A 20,772-nucleotide genomic window follows, 5' to 3' on the forward strand; every position below is an offset into this window, starting at 1 on the left:
TGAGAATATGAGTTCTCATCAATGCGCATCATTGATGGGCATCTCATCAATGTTATGTAAGGAAATGCTGTTGAGTATAACAGCATTATTTGAGGACCTGCTATATTACTTTTTGGTTGGCAGTTAAGCAATAAAAGAAACTAAAGGGATGAGGCACTTTTTCTCAAGTGAAAAAAATTTCATTAATCTCTTCTCTAAAATTTAAAGTATGTCTTTCAGCTTAACTCTTGAACCGAGAAGGCTGAGGTAATGGAGCTGCTATTTTGTAACCCACCTAATCACACTACTTGTTTTTCTGTCACAGATTGCCTTCTCCCAGCACAGCAATTTTATGGATCTGGTACAGTTCTTCGTGACTTTCTTCAGGTAATTTCACTTATGCAAACTATATCTGTTCTTTAATTCAGGTACTTAATTCCATTAATTATCAGCTCATAAAAGATAATGTGAATAACCGTGTGATTGCACAACAGATCAAACTTACTATATTTATGTTCCTGAAAAGTTACATGTCAGTAACAATAGTGTAAATTCAGTCTAATCTGACAAAATGAAAACAATTTGCTTTGTGTGTTCCAGCTTTTTGAGGCAGCTTTTCATGTACCTATACTAAAATATAGATAATTTGGCCATTCATATGGTGAGAATTTTGGGTTGAAACAATAATTAATAATGATTACAGGCATGTGCTATGTATGTGCTTCCTCTTGATCAAGAGATGATTCAAGTGATTATCCAGAGTTTTAAAGCTAAAATGACTTGTTAGGCTCCTAGGATTCTTTTGTTATTACAGGGTTGGTTTCTTTTTTTAGTTTAATTTTATTTTTGGAAAATACTATATACATGTAATTGGAAAAGACAGGTGCTACAGTGCTTATAAGAGAAAGCAGCATCCTGGCCCCCACCTTCTCACACCTCACTTCTCCCAATTTCAATTGTTTTAGCTGTGTTTTACTTCTCCATGCTTGCACTGTTCCTTGATTTTTTCATTCAGTTATCTTTTGATGTCCTACGATAGAAGATAAGGATTTATTATCTCACGCTAACTCCCTCACACAACAAACACATATAAAATTCCCTTCCTCCCACTCATTTAATATAGTTCTATCACAATGCTTGGCTAAATCAGCCTCCCGTTTATGTTATTGTGATCATAAAAAATTCACAGCTGAACTGAACTATGATGATACTTCCCCATTTTTTGGATGGGGGAATCACTCTTTGCTTATCGTAAATGTAGTATTTGCCATATTTGTTTTTTTTTCAGTTGTTTGGTTTTCTATGTAGCTGCCCCTGATTCAATCCTGTACTCTTGACAGTACTGAAAAATCTCTCAGATTGGTCAGATACAAGCAGGTACTCCCTTGGTTTTAGTTTCGCTTGGAGATGTCTGCCTTAGAATCCTCCAGCCTGCTGCTCCCAACTACGCTAGTTCTTGACTCGCTGCACAACTGTCGTCTTGGGAGTTTGCCTTCTCTTACACTGAAATCTGTGGCCCAGATCTTATGTCTTTATCACCCTGTTTATTCCCTGCTTTTATTGGAACACATTCTCCGGTAGGTTTCTGAGAAAAGGTGCAGGGAAGGTAACTTTCTGTGAACTTCCCCGTCTGGAAAAGTCTTAATTTTACCCTCGCATCTGATTCAAAGATTGAAATGGAATTCTAAGTTGGAAATCATTTTCCATTAGAATTTGGAAGGCATTATGCTATTTCTTCTAGCTTCCAGTATAGTATTGAAACGGCTAATGCCATTATAATTCCCACTCCTTATATGGAATCCATTTTCTCTCTGAAAAATTATATTGAAGTATAACATAAAATTACAGAAACAGTTACAAATTATAAGTGTCTAGCTCAATGAATTATCACAAATTGGGCATACTCACGTAACTACTCCCCAGGACAAGAGATGTAATATTACCGGTACCTAGAAGCTCCCCTGTATTTCCAACAACCCCCTCTTCCCCAAAGTTCACTATTTACTACTTCTAAAACTATATGTTGCACTTGCCCATATTAAAAATTTATATAAATTAAATCACAACGGAAAATTTTAAATAATTTGAACTGGATAATGAAGTATTAAGAGCTTATAGGACGCTGTTCAAGTTGTTCTTAGAGGGTATAGCTTTAAACCTGTGATTCTCTCTTAGCTGCACAGTAGAAGTACTTAGGGAACTTTGGATGCCTAAGCCATATCCCAGACCAGCCTTACCTCAGAATCTCTAGGGATGGGACTCAAGCATTTGAAAGCTCCTCAGCTAATTCCAAGTGCAGCTAAGGTTGAGATCACTGCTTTATAAAAGCATGTGTTGGAAAAGAAAAAAACACCTTTTTCAGTAAATCAGAAAAAGAAATGCTAATTAAACCTAAAGAAAGAAAGAATATAAATAGAGCAAAATTAATGATATGGGGGAAGAAGTACAATAGAGAGGATTGAAAGAACCACAAGTTGGATTTTTGAAAAGAATAAGCATAATGTTGATAAACTCCTGGCAAGATTGACCAAGAAAAAAAGAGAGAAGAAATAAAAATGAGAGCATTACTCCAAATCCTGCAGACATTTTTTTCCTCCAGAAGAATACTTTCTGAATAAATTTATGGGAATAAATTTGAAGATGGAACAGATGGAATGGAACAAATAAATAAAAAGTATATACAACTTACCAAAACTGACACAGAAGAAATAGGACATCTGAATGGTCCTATACATATTTTTACTATAATACCTAACTTAAAATTTTCACACAAAGATAACTCAAGGCCCAGGTAGCTTCATTGGTAACTGATAACCCTTTTAAGGAAGAAACAATATTAACCAAGTCTTCTACAAAACAGAAAAAGAGGGAATACTTGCCAATTCATTTTATGAATTTAGCACAACCTGACAAGAATATTATGAGAAATGAATGTAAGCCGGTCTCACTCATGAAGGAAGAAGCAAAAATCTACTAATATAAAAAGACTACTATATCATGACCCAGTTGGGTGTATTCCAGGAGTTGCAAGGTTCACTTAACATCAGAAAATCAATCCGTGTAATCACATTAATTGTATAAAAGAGGGGAATAATAATAGGAGGAAGCACTTGATACGATTTAATATTATTTATTTAAAAATCTTAGGAAACTAGGAATAGAAAGAAACTTCTTTATTTTTGGGGGGGTTGGGGTGTTAGTATCATTTTTTAAATATTTTTTTTATTTTTCAATTATAGTTGACATACAATTATATTAGTTTCAAGTATACAACATAGTGATTAGACATCTGTGTAACTTACAAAGTGATTTCTTTGATAAGCGTAGTACCCTCTGGCACCATACATAGCTATTACAGTATTGTTGACTATATTCCCTATGCTGTACTTTACATCCCCATGACTATTTTGCAACTACCAGTTTGTACTTCTTAATCCCTTTACCTTTTTCATCCAGCCCCCAACTTCCCTCCCCTCTGGCAACCATCAGTTTGTTCTCTGTATCTATGAGTCCATTTCTGTTGTTTATTCTTTGGTTTTAGATTCCAAAAATAAGTGAAATCATATGGTGTTTGTCTTTGTCAGACTTATTTCACTTAGCATGACACCTTCTAGTTCTATCCGTGTTGTCACAAATGGTAAGATTTCATTCTGTTTTATGGCTGAGTAATATTCCATTGTATATATGTACCACATATTCTTCATCCATTCATCCATTAATGGACACCCAGGTTGCCTCCATGTCTTGGCTATTATAAATAATGAAGCAATTAACATATGTATGCACATGTCTCTTTGAAGTAGTGTTTTGGGTTTCTTTGTATAAATACCCAGAAGTGGAATTATTGAGTCCTTTTTTTTGTCTCTTGTTATAGCCTTTGTTTTAAAGTCTATCTTGTCTGGTATAAGCATTGCTGTCCCAGCTTTTTCTTTTTTTTTTTCCAATTTCATGAAATACCTTTTTCCATCCCTTTAGTTTCAGTCAATATGTGTCTTTCCATCTGAAGCGAGTCTTTTGTAGGCAGTATATGTAAAGGTCTTGTTTTCTTATCCATTCAGCCATCTTATGTCTTTTGATTGAAGCATTTAATCCATTTAAAGTAATTGTTGAGAGATACTCGTTATTGCCATTTTATTATTCATATTTGTGATTTTTTTTCTTCTTCTTCTTAAAAAAATCCCGTTAATATTGCTTGTAATACTGGTTTGGTGATGATGAACTCTGTTAACTTTTTCTTGTCTGGGAACCTCTTTATCTGTCCTCAATTCTAAATGATAGGTTTGCCGGGTAGAGTAATCTTAGTTGTAGGTCCTTGCTTTTCATCACTTTGAATATTTCCTGTAAGTCCCTTCTGGCCTGCAAAGTTTCTGTTGAGAAATCAGCTGACAGTCTTACGGGATCTCCCTTATAGGTAACTAACTCCTTTTCTCTTGCTGCTCTTGAGAGTCTCTGTATTTAACCTTTGGCATTTTAATTATGATGTATCCTGGTGTGGGCCTCTTTGGGTTCATCTTGTTTGAGACTCTGTACTTTCTGGGCTAGTATGTCTATTTCCTTTGCCAGGTTAGAGTAGTTTTCCATCGTTATTTCTTCAAATAGATTTTCAATTCCTGATCTCTCTCTCTTCGCCTTCTGGTACCCCTGTGATGTGAATGTTGTTATGCTTGATGTTGTCCCAGAGGCCCCTTAAACTATCCTCATTTTTTTGGATTCTTTTTCCTTTTTGCCGTTCTGATTGGGTGTTTTCTGCTACCATATCTTTCAAATCACTGATTTGATTCTCTGCTTCATCTGATCTACTGTTGATTGCCTCTAATGTATTCTTTATTTCAGTAATTGTATTCTTCATTTCTGAAGGGTTCTCTTTCATGTTTTCTATCTCTATTTTTATGTTTCCTATCTTTTTGTTGAAGTTCTCACTGAGATCATTGAGCATTCTTATAACCAGTGTTTTGAATTCTACATCTGGTAGATTGCTTGTCTTGATTTTGTTTAGTTGTTTTTTCTGGAGCTTTGTTCTGTTCTTTCATTTGGGACATGTTTCTTTGTTTCCCCATTTTGGCTGCCTCCCTGTGTGTGTTTCTGTGTATTAGGTAGGGATGCTATGTCTCCCAGTTTCAGAATGGTCTTATGTAGTAGGTGTCTTGTGGGGCCCAGAGGTGCAGTCTCCCTGGTCACCTGAGCTGGGTGTTCCAGGTGTGTCCCTTGTGTGGGTTGTGTGTGTCCTCCTATTGTAGTTGAGCCTTGGTTGCTGTTGGCACATCAGTGAGAAGGATTAACCCTCAGGCTGATTGGTTGTGAGGACTGGCTGTGACTACAGTGGAGGAGCTGTTGTGCAGTGGTTGACCCTAGAGAGCAGGGCTCACTTTAGCGAGGCTCTGTTTCTGTTGAGTCTGCCCTTGAGTGTGTCATTTGTGGAGGTGGTTGGGTCATGCTCTGGTGTGGTCTGAAGCTGGCCACTAGGTGTGTTGGTTCTGGGGCTTCTTAGGAGGGGCTCAGTTGTATGCCAAAGTCAACTGCTGCCTGTACTCTGCCCAAGGCCACTTGGTATGAGCTACAGAGGAATATGCAGATGGTCGCCACCTGTGCTGGGCTTGGCGGTGCCTGGGAGAAGCTAAGCTATGAACCAAGGCCAGTTGCCTCTAGTGCCAGGCTTGGGACTGCTTAGTAAGATGTACAGGGTATGCTAAGGCCAGATGCAGGTTGTTTGGGGTTTGTGAACCTTTGAGGGATTTTAGGAAAGGTCGAAGCATGAGCGAAGACAGGCCATTTGTATGGAAAAGCCACAATAAGTGGCTTGGGTGTGTCCTTAGTTGAGCGGGGCAGGGTCTCAGGGAATCACCAGGGTGGGGAGAACAGTGTTAGCCAGTTTGATGCAGACTCACATATGGCGGCTGCCTGTGTCAGCACACTGGAAGTGGGGAGGGCTCAACAAAGAAACAACGGATTCTGCCAGCACTTCTGTCTGGGAAAAAGCTGCTGCAGCATTGGAGCTCAGAGCAAGGGAGTCTGTCAGCGAGTGAGTCCGTGCACAGGCCCTTTAAGAGGAACTCTGGGACTCTAGCAGCCCACCATCTCACTCAGCCACAATCTCCGCTGGTTTTCACATCCAGAAGTTGTGGGGACTTCTCTTCCAGGCATTGGCACTCTGGTCTGAGACCCCTCGCTCCTCCAAATCTTAGATAACCCTCTTTATTTTTTAACTGCCACATGTGGGTGTAGGATTAGCCTGTTCTGCGTCTCTACCCTTCCTACCAGTCTCAACATGGCATCTTCTGTATATCCTTAGTTGTCAGACTTCTGTTCAGCTAGACTTCAGGCGATTCTCAATGATGGTTGTTCTATAGTTGTAATTTTGATGTGGTTGTGAGAGAAGGCAAGCACAGCGTTTACCTGCTCCTCCATCTTGACTGGAAGCTACAAAGAAACTTCTTAAAATTTGGGCCTGCCGGGTGGCTCAGGCGGTTGGAGCTCTGTGCTCCTAACTCCGAAGGCTGCCGATTCGATTCCCACATGGGCCAGTGGGCTCTCAACCACAAGGTTCAACTTGTGCCGGTTCAACTCCTCGAATCCCTCAAGGGATGGTGGGCTCGGCCCCCTGCAACTAAGATTGAACATGGCACCTTGAGCTGAGCTGCCTCCCAGATGGCTCAGTTGGTTGGAGCATGGGCTGTCAACCACAAGGTTGCCAGTTCGATTCCTCGACTCCCGCAAGGGATGGTGGGCAGCGCCCCCTGCAATTAAGATTGAACATGGCACCTTGAGCTGAGCTGCTGCTGAGCTCCCAGATGGCTCAGTTGGTTGGAGCGCCTCCTCTCAACCACAAGATTGCCGGTTTGACTCCCGCAAGGGATGGTGGGCTGCGCCCCCTGCAACTAGCAACAGCAACTGGACCTGGAGCTGAGCTGTGCCCTCCACAACAACTTGAAGTTGAACAGCACCCTCCACAACTAAGATTGAAAGGACAACAACTTGACTTGAAAAAAAAAAAAAGTCCTGGAAGTACTCACTGTACCTCAATAAAGTCCTGTTCACCTTCCCCAGTAAAAAAAATCTTAAAAAAAAAACCAAAAAACAAACTTCTTAAAATCTGATCAAGGAACAATATATACAAGCCAAGCCAACAGCAAACCACATTTTAATGGTAATATGTTTGAAGCTATCTCTTTGAGTTTGGGAACAAGACAAAGATGCCATTGTCATTTAATTTCATTCAACATTGTGATAGAGGTTCTAGCCAATATAGTAAGATAAGTAAAATACATAAGAACTGGGGGGAAAATCATCATTACTTACAACATGAGTTTATTGACAGACATGTAAAAGAATCCAGAGGTAAAGTGTTAGGATTAATAGGTGAATTCGACAAAGTTGCTAGACACAAGGGCAGTATTAAAAAGTCAGTTCTGTGTTGTTCAGAGGCATACATCTTTTGCAGCTCTTATCAGTAAAGGCAGATGCTGGCATGAAACCCATACAATTATTTATTTCTCATAGAAAGTTATCAGATCTCCTCCTCTTTCTACCATGAAAGAAGAAATCACTTCCTAAGTAATGCTGGGTAGCAGATGGCCTCGTGTCAAGAATCATCCACATCCTGATGGGCCTACTTTCACTTGCTATAAATTGATGAGGTTGAGAAAGAGAAAGAGAGTTGTCAAATTATCAAGTTACCCTTTCAATATAAAGCTCACCTGTAGTGTTTTGTGTTTTGTTTTCCGTTTTTTTTTTTTTACTTTGGTTACTAATACATTTTTTTCACCAGAATGTAAGAGACCCAGCATCCTGCATAGCCTTTATTTAGTTTCTGAATTATGAAATCTCTACCGAGAAGCAACTGGTGGTATCCCTCAAATCTCAAAGAGAGATAAGAATTCTAATAAACGAATATATTCAGTGTTACTAAGGGGAAGATCAATTATATTTCTATATTTCACCAACGAAAATACAATTTACCTATGTTTTTGCTATTTTGATTAATAAAATTCTTCAAAATTACAACACATCTCGATCAAGAAATAATGACCAAGAAAAAAATGGGAAAGTGGGGAGATAATCCATTAGCCCTCCTGGATAATGAGTGTTTTGTTGAGCAACAGTGATCAGTGTGGCACTGGCACAAAATCAGATTGACCAGTGGAATACAATACATAACCAAAGAAACAGATAAAATTTAAAAGATTCAAATCTGTTTTACGTGATGAAAAATTACATGGAAATAAAAAGTAGGTAGTAACAAACAAGAAACTCAAAGGTCAGTGTAGACTTATTGGTCCCTAATGACATGTAGCCCGTGAGCACTTGAAATGTAACTCGTGTGACTCAGAAGCTGAATTTTTTATTTCATTTAATTTTGACTAATTTAAATATAATTTAAAAACTGATACTTGATTCAGTTATCAGAAAACTTTTAAGTATGTTTAGAACAACCTGGATATGTGAATCTACTTTTTCAAATATGAATTTTATGAAATCTAAATACTGATCAAATATTTCCTAATAAAAATTTAATGTTCAAATTGAGAGATATGCTTATAAGTATAAAACACTAGATTCTGACAACTTAGTAGAAAATAAGAAAGTAAAATATCTCAATTTTTATATTGGTCACATGTTCAAATAATGTTTTGGCTAGCTTGGGTTAAATAAAACTTATTAAAATTAATTTTACCTGTTTCTTTTTACTTTTTTAATGTGACTACTAGAACATTTAAAATTACATATGTGGCTCACATTAAATTTCTATTAAACAATAATACAGATAATACAAAGGGAAAAAAGATTATAGGGACAACATATAAATTTATGATGAAATAATGCTAAACTAATCCAAGTATTTTAAAGCAAAAATATCAGATCTTTATTCAGACTTTTTAAAGTGGAAAATCAGCATGAAGACAAGAATTCTTATAACGTCCTAAAAGTAATGCATATTCATAGTAAAACGTCAAACAAAATTAAAATAAAGTAAAAACTCAAACTTTCCCTAATCCTACTCTTTAGAAATTACCACTGTTAATATTTTGGTGTTCATGTCTCCATACTTGTTTCTGTTTTTAAATACTACATATAAATTGTGGTTTTCCTGATTCTTTGGTTTACAAAATGGGCTACCTCCTTACATATTATTCTATAACTTGCTTTTTTCCCCTCTGTTCTGTGGTTTTTCCCATGTGGAAATACACCTCTCTTTTTTTTTTAAATTAAAGTTTATTGGGGTGACAATTGTTAGTAAAATTACATAGATTTCAGGTGTACAATTCTGTAATAGATCATCTATATCTCACATTGTGTGTTCACCACCCAGAGTCACTTCTCTTTCCATCACCATATATTGGATTCCCTTTACCCTCATCTACCACCCCCTCCCCTTTACCCTCTGCTAACCACTAAACTATTGTCTGTGTCTGTGAGTTTTTGTTTTTCCATTTGTTTGTCTTGTTCTTTTGTTGTTTTCAGTTATATATACCACATGTCAGTGAAATCATATAGTTCTCGACTTTTTGTGTCTGACTTATTTCGCTTAGCGTATACTCTCAAGACCCATCCATGATGTCACAAATGGTCCTAGTTCATCTTTTGTTATGGCAGAATAGTGTTCTATTGTGTATATATACCGCAACTTCTTTATCCGTTCATCTATCGAAGGACATTTTGGTTGTTTCCATGTCTTGGCCACTGTAAATAAAGCTGCAATGAACATTGGAGCACATATGTCTTTACAGATAAATGTTTTCAGATTTTTTGGGTATATACCCAGGAGAGGGATTGCTGGGTCATATGGTAATTCTCTTCTTACACACTGCCTTCTATAGCGGCTGCACCAGTCTGCATTCCCATCAACAGTGATATACCTCATTTTTTAAACAACTTTTCCCATAGTATGAGTACCATATTTTATTTAACCATTCCTCTTTTGACTTACTTTTAAATTGTCCTCAATGTTTGTTGCATATGTCTGCATTTTTCTGTGAATATTCTCTCAATAGTTTTTTATTCTATAATTGCTATATCAAAATGGGGAAACACTGCCAGATGTCCCCTCAGGACAGTTGCATGAATTTACACTCCTGCAGCAGGAATGTAATTTATCTTACTATTTCTGCCTCTCTCTCTTGTTACTACTATTATTAGTTCTTAGCAACCCTAGAAATTGTCATTATTTTTAACTTTGCTAATCTGGGAAGTATCATTGGTATCTTGTTTTAATTTGGACTTCTTTTAATTATGAGTAATATTTACTGATCTCTTATAGCTCTCATTTTGAATTACCTGTCCGTATCCTATGACCACATTTCTATTTGCCTTTTTCTTACTGAAATTTAGGACCTCATTATATTTTGTAACTGTTAGCATGTGTGTGTCTTCAGTTGTTTGTCTTTCCTGGTATTTTTCACCAAGCACATCTGACCATCTTTTCCTATGTTTTCTTCATGAGTACCTCCTTTTTTTATGTTTAGGTCTTCCTTTATCCATCTGGAATCTATTAATATTTGGATATAGCTTTACTTTTTTCCCAAATGGGTAGACTTCAGAAACTTGTCAATGAATCAATGCAGGATATCAAATGATCTCTAATTCCAAGGCCACACCACCCACTGGGCCAGAAATTCACTCTCTACTTCATTTCCTTTTTTCAGAGTATGTCCAGCTTAGTTCATTGGAGCTGAGTGGGGACAGGACCTCTGCCCCAAATGATGCAGTGCCAGCAATATGGAATTTGATGAAAGTTCTACCCATTTACAAGGAAATCTCTTCCTTCCATAGAAATGTAGATTTCAGAAGGAAACTGCCCCCTCTTGGGTTACCACAGAAAAGTTAAAATCCCAAGGTCTCTTGCCACTATTCCCAACATTTCATTCTGCTTAGTGCCAGGCAGCCAGGACTCAATGACACCAGCCATCTTCCACAGTTCCTCCAGCATAGGGCCACAGAATCATCCTGTATTCTTGCAAATACAATATTTCATGGATCTTTGCCCTGTGACTTCCACCAAATTATGAATTCCTCTAAAATAATTGTCATTTCCTTTCTTTTTGGCCATGTGAGCAGCAGGGCCTGGAGGGGCAGTGCACTCAGTCTGGTTCTCTGCATGTGCCTCAAAGGTCCCTGTTCACCTCCTGACCTCTCGTATCTTACCTCCTTCAAAACCCAGCCTTAGCGTCTGTTCTCTTTAGTCACATCCTGGCACATTCACCCCAGAGTCCACCCCTTCTTGGACTGTGCCCTACTTGTTTTTATTATAGCACATTGGGATTTCTCTAGATTTTGGCTATTGCAGTAAAGCTATTTTGTGTATCTGTGTTTCAAAAAGGGGTTGGGGGTCACTTCTATTGCTCAGGAAATGTCAGGGGTTTTCAGAAGCTCTGTGCCAGGAACTCAGGACAAAGACCAAATGTATATTTTTGATTATACCACTCTTACCTTCAAATCTTGGCATAGTGTCACTTCCTCCAAGATTCTATCCCGGAACCCCAAACTAATCCATCTCTCCTGGCTCTTCTCTCCCATAGAACCATATTCCATCATGGTACTTACCACAATTTTTTGTTTTACTTAATATGTGTCCACATTGAGACTCAAAGCTTCAAGAGAGCAGGAACACTCTCTTGTTCATCCCTGTACACACACATACCGTTAGCATCATGCTCAAGTATATGTGGAAAGAAAACTAACCCCTCAGAAGCGCAGGGTCATAAGGAACCATAGGCACCACCCTCTCTGAGGGAAAAAAGCTAGTGGTGCTGGTTAGTGGCTTGCTTTTAAGGGGATGCAGGGACCACAGGCTAACTCAGTAGTTCCAGTAGCAGGTGTGCTCTATTCTTGGAACGTGTACTGAATGAGATGGCCCCGCTGCCAAGTACCACTCCCGTGAGGATTATCACTTCTGCTGATTGGCGGAAGACTGAATGGAATCATCGGCGTCTTTAGGGACCACAGAGTCTTGTGTAATAAACAAGCGCAGATGGTGTTTCCATCACTTCTCCCTTTTGAAGGTGGAACCTTTGGAAAAGAATACAGAACTTCTGGATTTTGTTTAAGAACTAGGAGTGATGAGCTTTTGACTGAGAATAGAGTCCTTTTCATGAGAATGGGAAAGAAAATATTTTCCCAGAGCAAGTTAACCAGGTCCAAAAGGATTTGCGGGAAACATATAAGGAGAGGAGGAAAGGATTCCAGATAATCCTCAGCACTCTGAAGAACAGCTCATATAATACAAAAAAGAGAATTAGATGGGGGAGGGGCTCAGTGATTCAAATATGAAAACCAGTGTGAGGAGAGTTCTAAAACATCATTCAGACTCAAGCAGTGAAGTAAACTCTAGATCCTGACAAATCTGTTAAGCCTTGTTTGTGTCTTACTGAGATGTTTCTCCAGACTCCAGTAAGAGCCTTGTGTATAAAGAGGAAGATAATAAGACCCACTCCCTTGCTTGCTCTGACAATCAAATGAGTAATGTATGCGAAAGGGTTTTGTGTCTGGGATGATGCACTGTGGTTAGGATGACTGTTACTAGTAAGAGGAGGAGAGACACACCACTGAAAATCTGTGGCTGGGGTTACAGGTGCCTTAGAGGGCAACATTTGAGTGAGGATAAAAAGGAGAAACAGGTGATGTCACACTACCTGGCCCAAAGGGGGAATGTAATGGGAAATTCTTAATGTAGGCAAGGTACAATGTTTTCATAAAATTTGATTATCTGAATTTCTGCTGAGACTCTTGTCGAATAGATAGCAGACATTTGACAAATCCATGACTCGTTGACCAATTCATTTTCCAGAAGATGGAAGTAATGGGGTCCTGCTGCTCCAGATCTCATTCTGATCAGAGTGGTAAAGTGCAAATCACAAGCACTTGGGAAGAAGCTGCAGTGTCTCTATGCTCAGGCTGGCTGGGAGGTCAGGACCGGGCCAGGAAATGAATATGTTGTTTTAGGAAGGCTAGACTTGTACGCACAAGAAAAGACCATTCTTTAATAGCCTCACTCTCCAGAAGGAAACTTCAGGGCACTCAAAAATTATAGTTGAGCTGGTGAGAAATAGTCTGTTTCTCGGAGCTTTTAGACAAATTATGAGTTTTCAAAAAACATACAAAAGATGAAAAGAACTAGAATGAAGGCATGGATTTTTGAGAAGTCTCAGGAAAGTATAAGCCTCTGAGAGGCAGAGACAAGTTTAGAACAAACAAGGCCAAAGGATTCTTGATTTCTCCTTAGGTACAGTGTTGACAGGAAGTAAGGGACCCTTTTCCTGGGGTCAGTGTCCTAGAGTTGGAAGGTAAACGTTAAGAGTGACATTTGAATGACATTGGCAAAATGGGAATAATTATCAAGGTTAGGTAATGGGCATATAGGAATTCCCTAGACTGTTCTATTTCTGTGTATGTTTGAAATTTTTCATGATACATTTCTTTAAATTACATTTGTATTTAAAAATACAGAAAACAGTTGATAAGAGGGACTGTAGCAGGGTGAACACTGTACCAAATAAATTAGTGGTAGGAGAAAAAGAAGGGAGGTTGTATCAGTAAGTGCCAGCTTTTTTGAAAAAGCTAGTAAATCCTTCATTGTTGTATTATCCTAGGAGAAATCATCATGTATCAGCTTTGAGGGACAGTCACTGTATGTTGGTATGCTGTTTGTGTCACTTCTTAAAGCTGGAACATGCAGAAGGAGCTGGGTTGGTGTTTTCAATAGGTCTGCATAGAAGACAGAAGCCCCACCCAGGCCTGGGGGGAAAGGGGCACAGACTTCTGGGCTTCGCTGTTTTACAGCTCTGTATTGAGAGGGCGGTCCCAAGAGAAGCCGCTGAGTGACACCAGCGTCCAGCCCCGAACTCAGCTGCATCAGCAGTGTCTTGACCAATTTCGAAGCTGTTCTCATTCGCTTCCTGTCCTTCCATGTGGATTTGCTGCCTCCTTGTGTTTCTCTATTAGAATAAAAATAACAAAAATCAGGATTATGCATGGAAACCAAGAAAAACTGAGGTTACTTTTCTTCTCAGATTCCTTTACTGCCCCTTCATGTTCTCCCCAGTTTCTCACTGTTGGGGTGCCCCCTAGGGCATTCTTACGTATTTGTACTCAGTCCCTTGGTGACCTCATCCAGACTGATTACTTCAAATACCGTATATGTGATGGTGACTCCCAAATGCAGTGTCCAGCCCAGACCTGGCACCTAGACGCCAGGCTCTTGTATGTGCCCCTAACATCTCCCCGTGGCTGTCGAGTAGATATCTCAGAACTCAGCATGTCCAAAACTAAACTTCTAATCTGCTGTCTTGTACCTGCTCACCCAGAGCCTTCCCCATCTAGGTTGATGGCAGCCCCCTCAGTCAAAAACACCTTGATTCCTCTCTTTCTTCCATAACCTATATCCCATCAGGAAATCCTGTTTACTCGACCTTCAATCTATGGCCAGATTCCAGAGTGCTTTTCACACCCCTGCTACTAACACTCCAGTCTGAGCCACTGCCATGTGTCACCTAGACTACTGGTTTCCCTATTTCTGCCATGACAACCCTAATGGTTTCCACGGTGTAAGTGAAATCACGACACTTCTCTGTTCAAAACCCTGCACGGGCTGCTCACCTCCCTCAGTAAAATCCGACACCCTTACGCCCATAGGGCCCTCCATGACCTCCCATCTCCTTACATCTCTGCCTTCATCTCTGGCCTCCTCACTCCACTCCAGCCTGGCCTCCTGGGGTTCCTCAAGCAATCCCAGGCCTTGCACCGGCTGGGCCCGTTGCCCAGGGGTGTTTCTGTCGACATCCCAACACCACCTCCCACACCTCCTTCAGGTCTTTGTTCACCTGTGCCTTCTCAAGAAGTGAGGCCCATGTGACCATCCTGCTTTAGAGTACTGGTGGCATGCTCAACCTCTTTTCCTTTATCATGTTTTCTTTCTGTGGCATTTACTACCTTCTGACATGCTCCGTAATTTGCTTTTTGGTATTGTCTACTGTTTGTCTCCACCTGCTAGAATGTAAACTCCATGGGAACAGTGGTCTTTTGTTCTGTTCATCGATGTGTTCCATGAGTTGAGAACAGGAGCGGGCCCCATAAAGTACTGATAAAAAGGAAAACAGACTCAGGGAGGAGGAAGGACTGGCAGTGTCAGGACAGCCGAGAGGCCCAGCAAGATAGGAACTGAAGGCTTTCTACTTAGTGATGACCCTGGGGCCCCTTCTCTTTCGTCAGGTGCCCACTCTTGTGCATCTTGGGGAAGTGGTAGAATGTCAGAGCCTTGAGGTTTCTGTTTCTGAAAGAGGAGAAGTTCAGTCATCAGAACATCTTAGAGTAGAGAGCACCTTTCTCCAGCCAGCATGGGAGGCTGCCATGGGGTCAGCATTGGATGCACTGAGGCTGACATTCAGGAAGCCGCCCCATCCTGCAAATGCAGAGCTTAGCAAGAGGGTTCCTGACTCCAGGAGCCAACAGCCTCATGTCTGTGGAACACTCTAGAATAATACTCTGTAGCAAGCCTCTTTTAAAAGTTAATAAGTGAAAATGCCAGTTTTAAAATAAGCAGTTACCTAAGAGGCATATTTTGTTAGGCTCATTAATCCTTTTAACCAGAAGTTAGTTTTTCTCTGCTGTCATAGTAGCTTTTTAAACCATTCAGTGCCTGGTTTATAACTGAGAGAAAGTTGAAATCACTTGCAGTTACATGGCCACTGGGAATTAGTCTCTCCTAATACTTTTAAGAAAGGTGTTGGCTTGAGTTTGATAGTTCTATTTTACAAAAAAAAAAAAAAACACACACACACAAAGAAAAGTATGTATTTACTTTATAAAAATATAATTGAATGTGTCTTGTCCAGCGCAACAAGAGCTGTGGGAAGCAGGAAGGGCGGCGCAGGGTTAAGAAATAGAGTAACCAAGAATACAGTGCAAGCAGGGTGAAGGGACTCCAGCCTCAAAGGACTGAGCCCCAAACTGGGCCAACGCATAGCTTTCATTGATTAACAAATGAGGAAATAAAGCTTGTTAATCTCAAGATCTGTGAATTTCACACATTATAGTGGGAAACTGATTCAAACTAATCACCCTTGCCTGCAAGCAACCAGAACCATAAGTCTCAGGATGTGTGTACCTCCCCAAGGGACAAAACTTTATGCATATGAATAGATGGAGAACTGATGTTATCACATTATTGAATCTCTTCCCAAACAGAATGTGGGAAGGAATGTAGCCGCAGAGGCAGAGGCTCTCCTTAGCCTGGGGAAGGTGGGGGTCTGTGCCCGCCTCTATCAGCCCTGTGAGTTCTCCAGATGGCCCCTATGCAACTGTGCCTGGCTTAGGTTGTTCCTTTATTGACTAACCAGCCATCCTTTGGGGCCAAACAGGGAGACATAAGGTGTAAAAGCACAAAGTGAAGCAGACTTCTGTCTCACAGACTCTCCTTTCTTTAGGGGTAGGTACGAGGGGACAGACAGGTACGCTGCTGCCTGGCAGCATGAATATATAATTACACGTAAATTTATTCTACATTTACCTCTTATACAAAGTCGATTGTTACTTTAATAACATCTCATTTTATTAGACTTTACCAATGAATGTTTGCTAATTTTGATTAAATAACGTGCTTGTTATTTGTCATAATTATCTTAGAATTATTTTTCTTATTTGGGATAAGCCATGATGGGCCATTCTGATAAAGTTCCAGTGGGAGGTCAGAGCTCTCTCCGAGTACCTTGAGTATCTGTGGGGAAATATAGTCTAAATGTTGGGTCAGGAAGCTCAGCCTATCAAAGTCTTCTCACATTTTGCTTCCTATTTGTGATGACTCATCAAAGAGGAGCTTGGAGGTGGTATCTGGGGGGATGTTTCCCTGCCTGGCCTGAGGTGTGGATGACAGTGGTGCTGATTCTGGGGGCTGGGATAATAACTTGGTACTTTTCCTTTCTCACAGTTGTTTCCTGTCTTTGCTCCTGGTGGCTGCTGTGGTTTGGAAGATCAAACAAAGTTGTTGGGCCTCCAGGCGTAGAGAGGTAAGCCTCAGTGGATAGAAATGAACAATCTCTGTAAGAGCTTTTTCCTTTCTGCATATTTCTCTTAAGCAAGTCAGTGTTAGCTATTTAGTGATAACCGATGGAGACATCCACAGTGAGAATAATGCTACCCTTTCTAGATGGTCAGTAGACTTCAACTGGTGCTATATAAAGTGTAACTAATTCTGCCCCACATGGTTTTAACTTTGTGAAAGGAAACTCTAGTACTGACTTATAAATGACAGTTTTCCCCTTCCTGCCAGAAGCCCGGTCCTTCACTTAGGCTGGAGATCTGAGGACTCAGGAGCATTGCCTTCACAAGAGCCTTTCATAAGAATGAGAGTAAAATCAGCCCTTTAAGCATCTCAAAAATTTCTCATTATTCAAAGAAAGATAAAGATGTCACGAATTAAATTTTTGCTTGAGTTTCATTTTTTTAATCAGTCTTGATTTATTTGCAGAGCTCCATTCCAAAACTAGTAAGTCAAACAAATATTTACAATTGACAAATCAAATAAACCTGGTTAAAAATTACAACATAAGAACTTTATTGCAACTTTCACTTGTTAATACGCTGCCTTTTAGTCATCATGTCTATTGCATTACTGCTAATGGAAACGCACTAAGATCTAGATTACATGCGCCCCTTCGTTCTATCTACTAATAGCTTTTTCTATATAAAAATTGCTCTCTAGGCAAGATTTAGAAGAGAACGGGAATATCTAAAATTAAAACTCACAGTGGGGCGGCCGGATGGCTCAGTTGGTTGCCAGTTCGATTCCTGCACGGGCCAGTGAGCTGCGCCCTCCATGACTAGATTGAAGGACAACGACTTGGAGCTGATGGGCCCTGGAGAAACACACTGTTCCCCAATAAAATTTTTTTAAAATAAATTAAAACTCAGAAGCACTCAGCCTTCAGCACTGTTCATAGGACACTAGTGTCTGTAATGGTGTTAAGATAGGCTCCAGGATATGGACCTCCTGGGGGCCATGATGCCTTTTCTGACCCATGTAAAGGTGATGTTATCATAGACATATTGTTGCATCCTCATTATTATTTTTAAAATTCAGTGTATAACGTGTTCAGAGGATTTTCTTTTTTTAATATTTTTTAATTGGGGAAGGGGAACAGGACTTTATTGGGGTACAGTGTGTACTTCCAGGACTTTTTTTTTTTTTTGTCAAGTCAAGTTGTTGTCCTTTCACTCTTAGTTGTGGAGGGTGCTGTTCAGCTTCAAGTTGTTGTCCTTTCAGTCTTAGTTGTGGAGGGCACAGCTCAGCTCCAGGTCCAGTTACCAGTTGCTAGTTGCAGGGGGCGCAGCCCACCATCCCTTGCAGGACTCGAACCGGCAACCTTGTGGTTGAGAGCACACTGGCCCATGTGGGAATCGAACTGGCAGCCTTCGGAGTTAGGAGCTCCAACTGCCTGAGCCACCGGGCCAGCCCCCAGAGGATTTTTTTAATAGCTTGTTACTAAGACATTTTAAAATCCCAATGAATTATACAATGTTCTGGAAAAAAAAAATACAACTTATCCAGATGGAGTAAGAAAGAAGTGGGTGTCACAATAAACTAGTAACCAGGGAAGGAATTGAAAACTTGTCAAAATATTACTCTCCCCACGTACGGCATTAGATCCAGGGAGTTTCAATTTGAGATGAGTTTATGGAGATAATAATAGTCTATTCCTCCAGATGTGTTTATGAGAATTATTTCCAAAACATATATACTGTTACAGAGCAAAGGATAAGATGGAAAGGTTAAGAGAGTCCTAAATCATATTATGCATAGAAACCTTGAAACCATAACCTGAGAAAGGTAGCACCAAAAAATAAAGGCCAGTGGTATAATGACTGTATGTGCAGCAATGTAACTTATCAGTGTAATAAAAGGATCATTTTATACCAGAAAACCTATTAGAATGTTACATCAGTGGGTAAAAAACAATACCTAAAATTTTAGTAGCAGCCAAGTAACCATTTAGTCATTTTGAAATTTAGCACTCATTTCTAGTTTAAAAATAAAACTCTTAGTAAACTCAAAAATAATACCTCTTTAACACTTTGAAGAATATCTAGATGAAAAAATATTAGTGGTTGTATCAATAAAATCCAGGCAAGTTAGTCATAATAAGAGCTGAAATTTGAGCATTTCTAAATACCAGGCACTGTTCTAAGAGGTTTTATATAGATTAGCTAATTTATTCCTTACAACAACCCTATGAAATAGTTACTGACACCAGCCCTATTTCACAGATAAGGGAGGCTCAGAGAGGCAAAGTAACTTACCCATCATCACACAGTCACCTAGAAGCTGAACTGGGCTTTAAAATTGAGACTTCTTTCTTCACAGGTCATCTAATAATCATGTTAATCTTCACATTCACTTAATTTTGTTCTGGATATTTTAGACTGTGAACTAAGAGAAAGAGAAATAAAAAGTTTTCTTACTATTGGGACAAAATTACTATTTTCAGATACTGAAATACAGTAGAGATTTGCCTACATAAAAATTAATACTGAAGTATATAAAAATAAATAAATGAATAACAAGACAAACAATTGGAAAATATTTACAACATACATGAAAGAAAATAAGGAAAAGGTGAACACCTTGTAGAAAAAAGATGTTTTAAAAAAGCTGTGTTTATTATGCAATTGATCAGCCAGTAAACTCAGCTTTTACTCATGTGACTTAAAATTTCTCTGTTACTGTGAACCTGACCATTCAGAATATATTTCATCATTTCTGAACTGTCAGTCATGATTTATTCCTCTCAGAGTTGTAGAAGAAATGATTTGTTGTTATTTATAACAACAAAAACAATAGCAGTTAGCACTGCTTAATGTCCTTGCTACATCCCAGGCTGTTTTAAATACTTTTACGCACATTATCTCCTTCACTCTTCATAAAGGAACTAAAATGAGAACTGGAGTAGGGTAGACACTCTGTCTTCCTGTGACTCCAGCACTTAGAATAGCACACACACGGGTGGACGGGTGGCTCAGTTGGTTAGAGCACAAGCTCGGGGCAACAGGGCTGCTGGTTCGATTCCCAGATGGGCCAGCAAGCTGCACCCTCTGCAACTAGAATGAAGTCAATGAGCTGCCACTGAGCTCCCGAGTGTCCAGATGGCTCAGTTGGTTGGAGCGCATGCTCTCAAACACAAGGTTGCCGGTTCGACTCCTGCATGGGATGATGGGCTGCACCCCTGCAACTAACAACAGCTACTGGAGCTGAGCTGTGCCCTCCACAACTAAGACTGAAAAGACAACTTGTCTTGGATGGAGTGGATGAGTCCTGGAAATAACACACCACTGTCCCCCAATAAAAAAAAAGTCCTGGAAATACACACTATTCCCCAATAAAGTTCTGTTCCCCTTCCCCAATTAAAAAAAAAAAAAAAAAAAAGAATAGCACACACACAACCCAGAGTAAGTTGCTGCATATATTTTTTGAGTAAAGAGACCAACAGCTTTATGAGATGTAGGAATGTTATTATGGGTAATTTAAGAAAATAACATAAAAATGTCCTTCTAAAACAGCCATGATCTACCCAGCCCAAGATTCTCACTTCTACAGTAGTTCCAAGGGGGTCGTCTTCCGTGACATAACCTCAAAGCTTCAATAACATGCCCAGATCTCTGACATCTTTAATGATATGTGATTGGCCACCCACCGTCTGCCGGGCACTGTGTTAGTTAAAGTGTCTCATTTGATCCAGCTGACACATCGATGGGATTAAAACCCCATTTCAGAAAGGAAGGAACTCATGCCCACAGACTTTAAATACTTTT

At 39.7% G+C, this 20,772-nt stretch overlaps 1 protein-coding gene across 5 annotated transcripts in view; it reads left to right on the forward strand.

Annotated features, from left to right (window-relative positions):
- The window catches only part of ATRN (attractin), a 132,960-nt gene that overhangs the window by 111,444 nt on the left and 744 nt on the right, over positions 1 to 20,772 (forward strand). Inside the window, exons 25-26 of one of the 5 annotated variants that reach the window (XR_012491426.1) lie at positions 305 to 456; positions 1,103 to 3,778. Coding sequence is in view for 4 of the 5 variants with exons in the window: in XM_074318231.1 (XP_074174332.1) it covers positions 305 to 366; positions 16,895 to 16,973 (141 nt within the window). In the remaining variant the exon portion in view is untranslated. Of the gene's footprint in view, positions 1 to 304; positions 457 to 1,102; positions 3,779 to 7,476; positions 8,645 to 16,894; positions 16,974 to 20,772 lie in introns of those variants that run through there. The other 4 variants (XM_019733755.2, XM_074318231.1, XM_019733756.2 and 1 more) reach the window with 4 other exon arrangements.

This window comes from Rhinolophus sinicus, linkage group LG13 (assembly GCF_036562045.2).
Source record: "Rhinolophus sinicus isolate RSC01 linkage group LG13, ASM3656204v1, whole genome shotgun sequence".
NCBI lineage: Eukaryota > Metazoa > Chordata > Mammalia > Chiroptera > Rhinolophidae > Rhinolophus > Rhinolophus sinicus.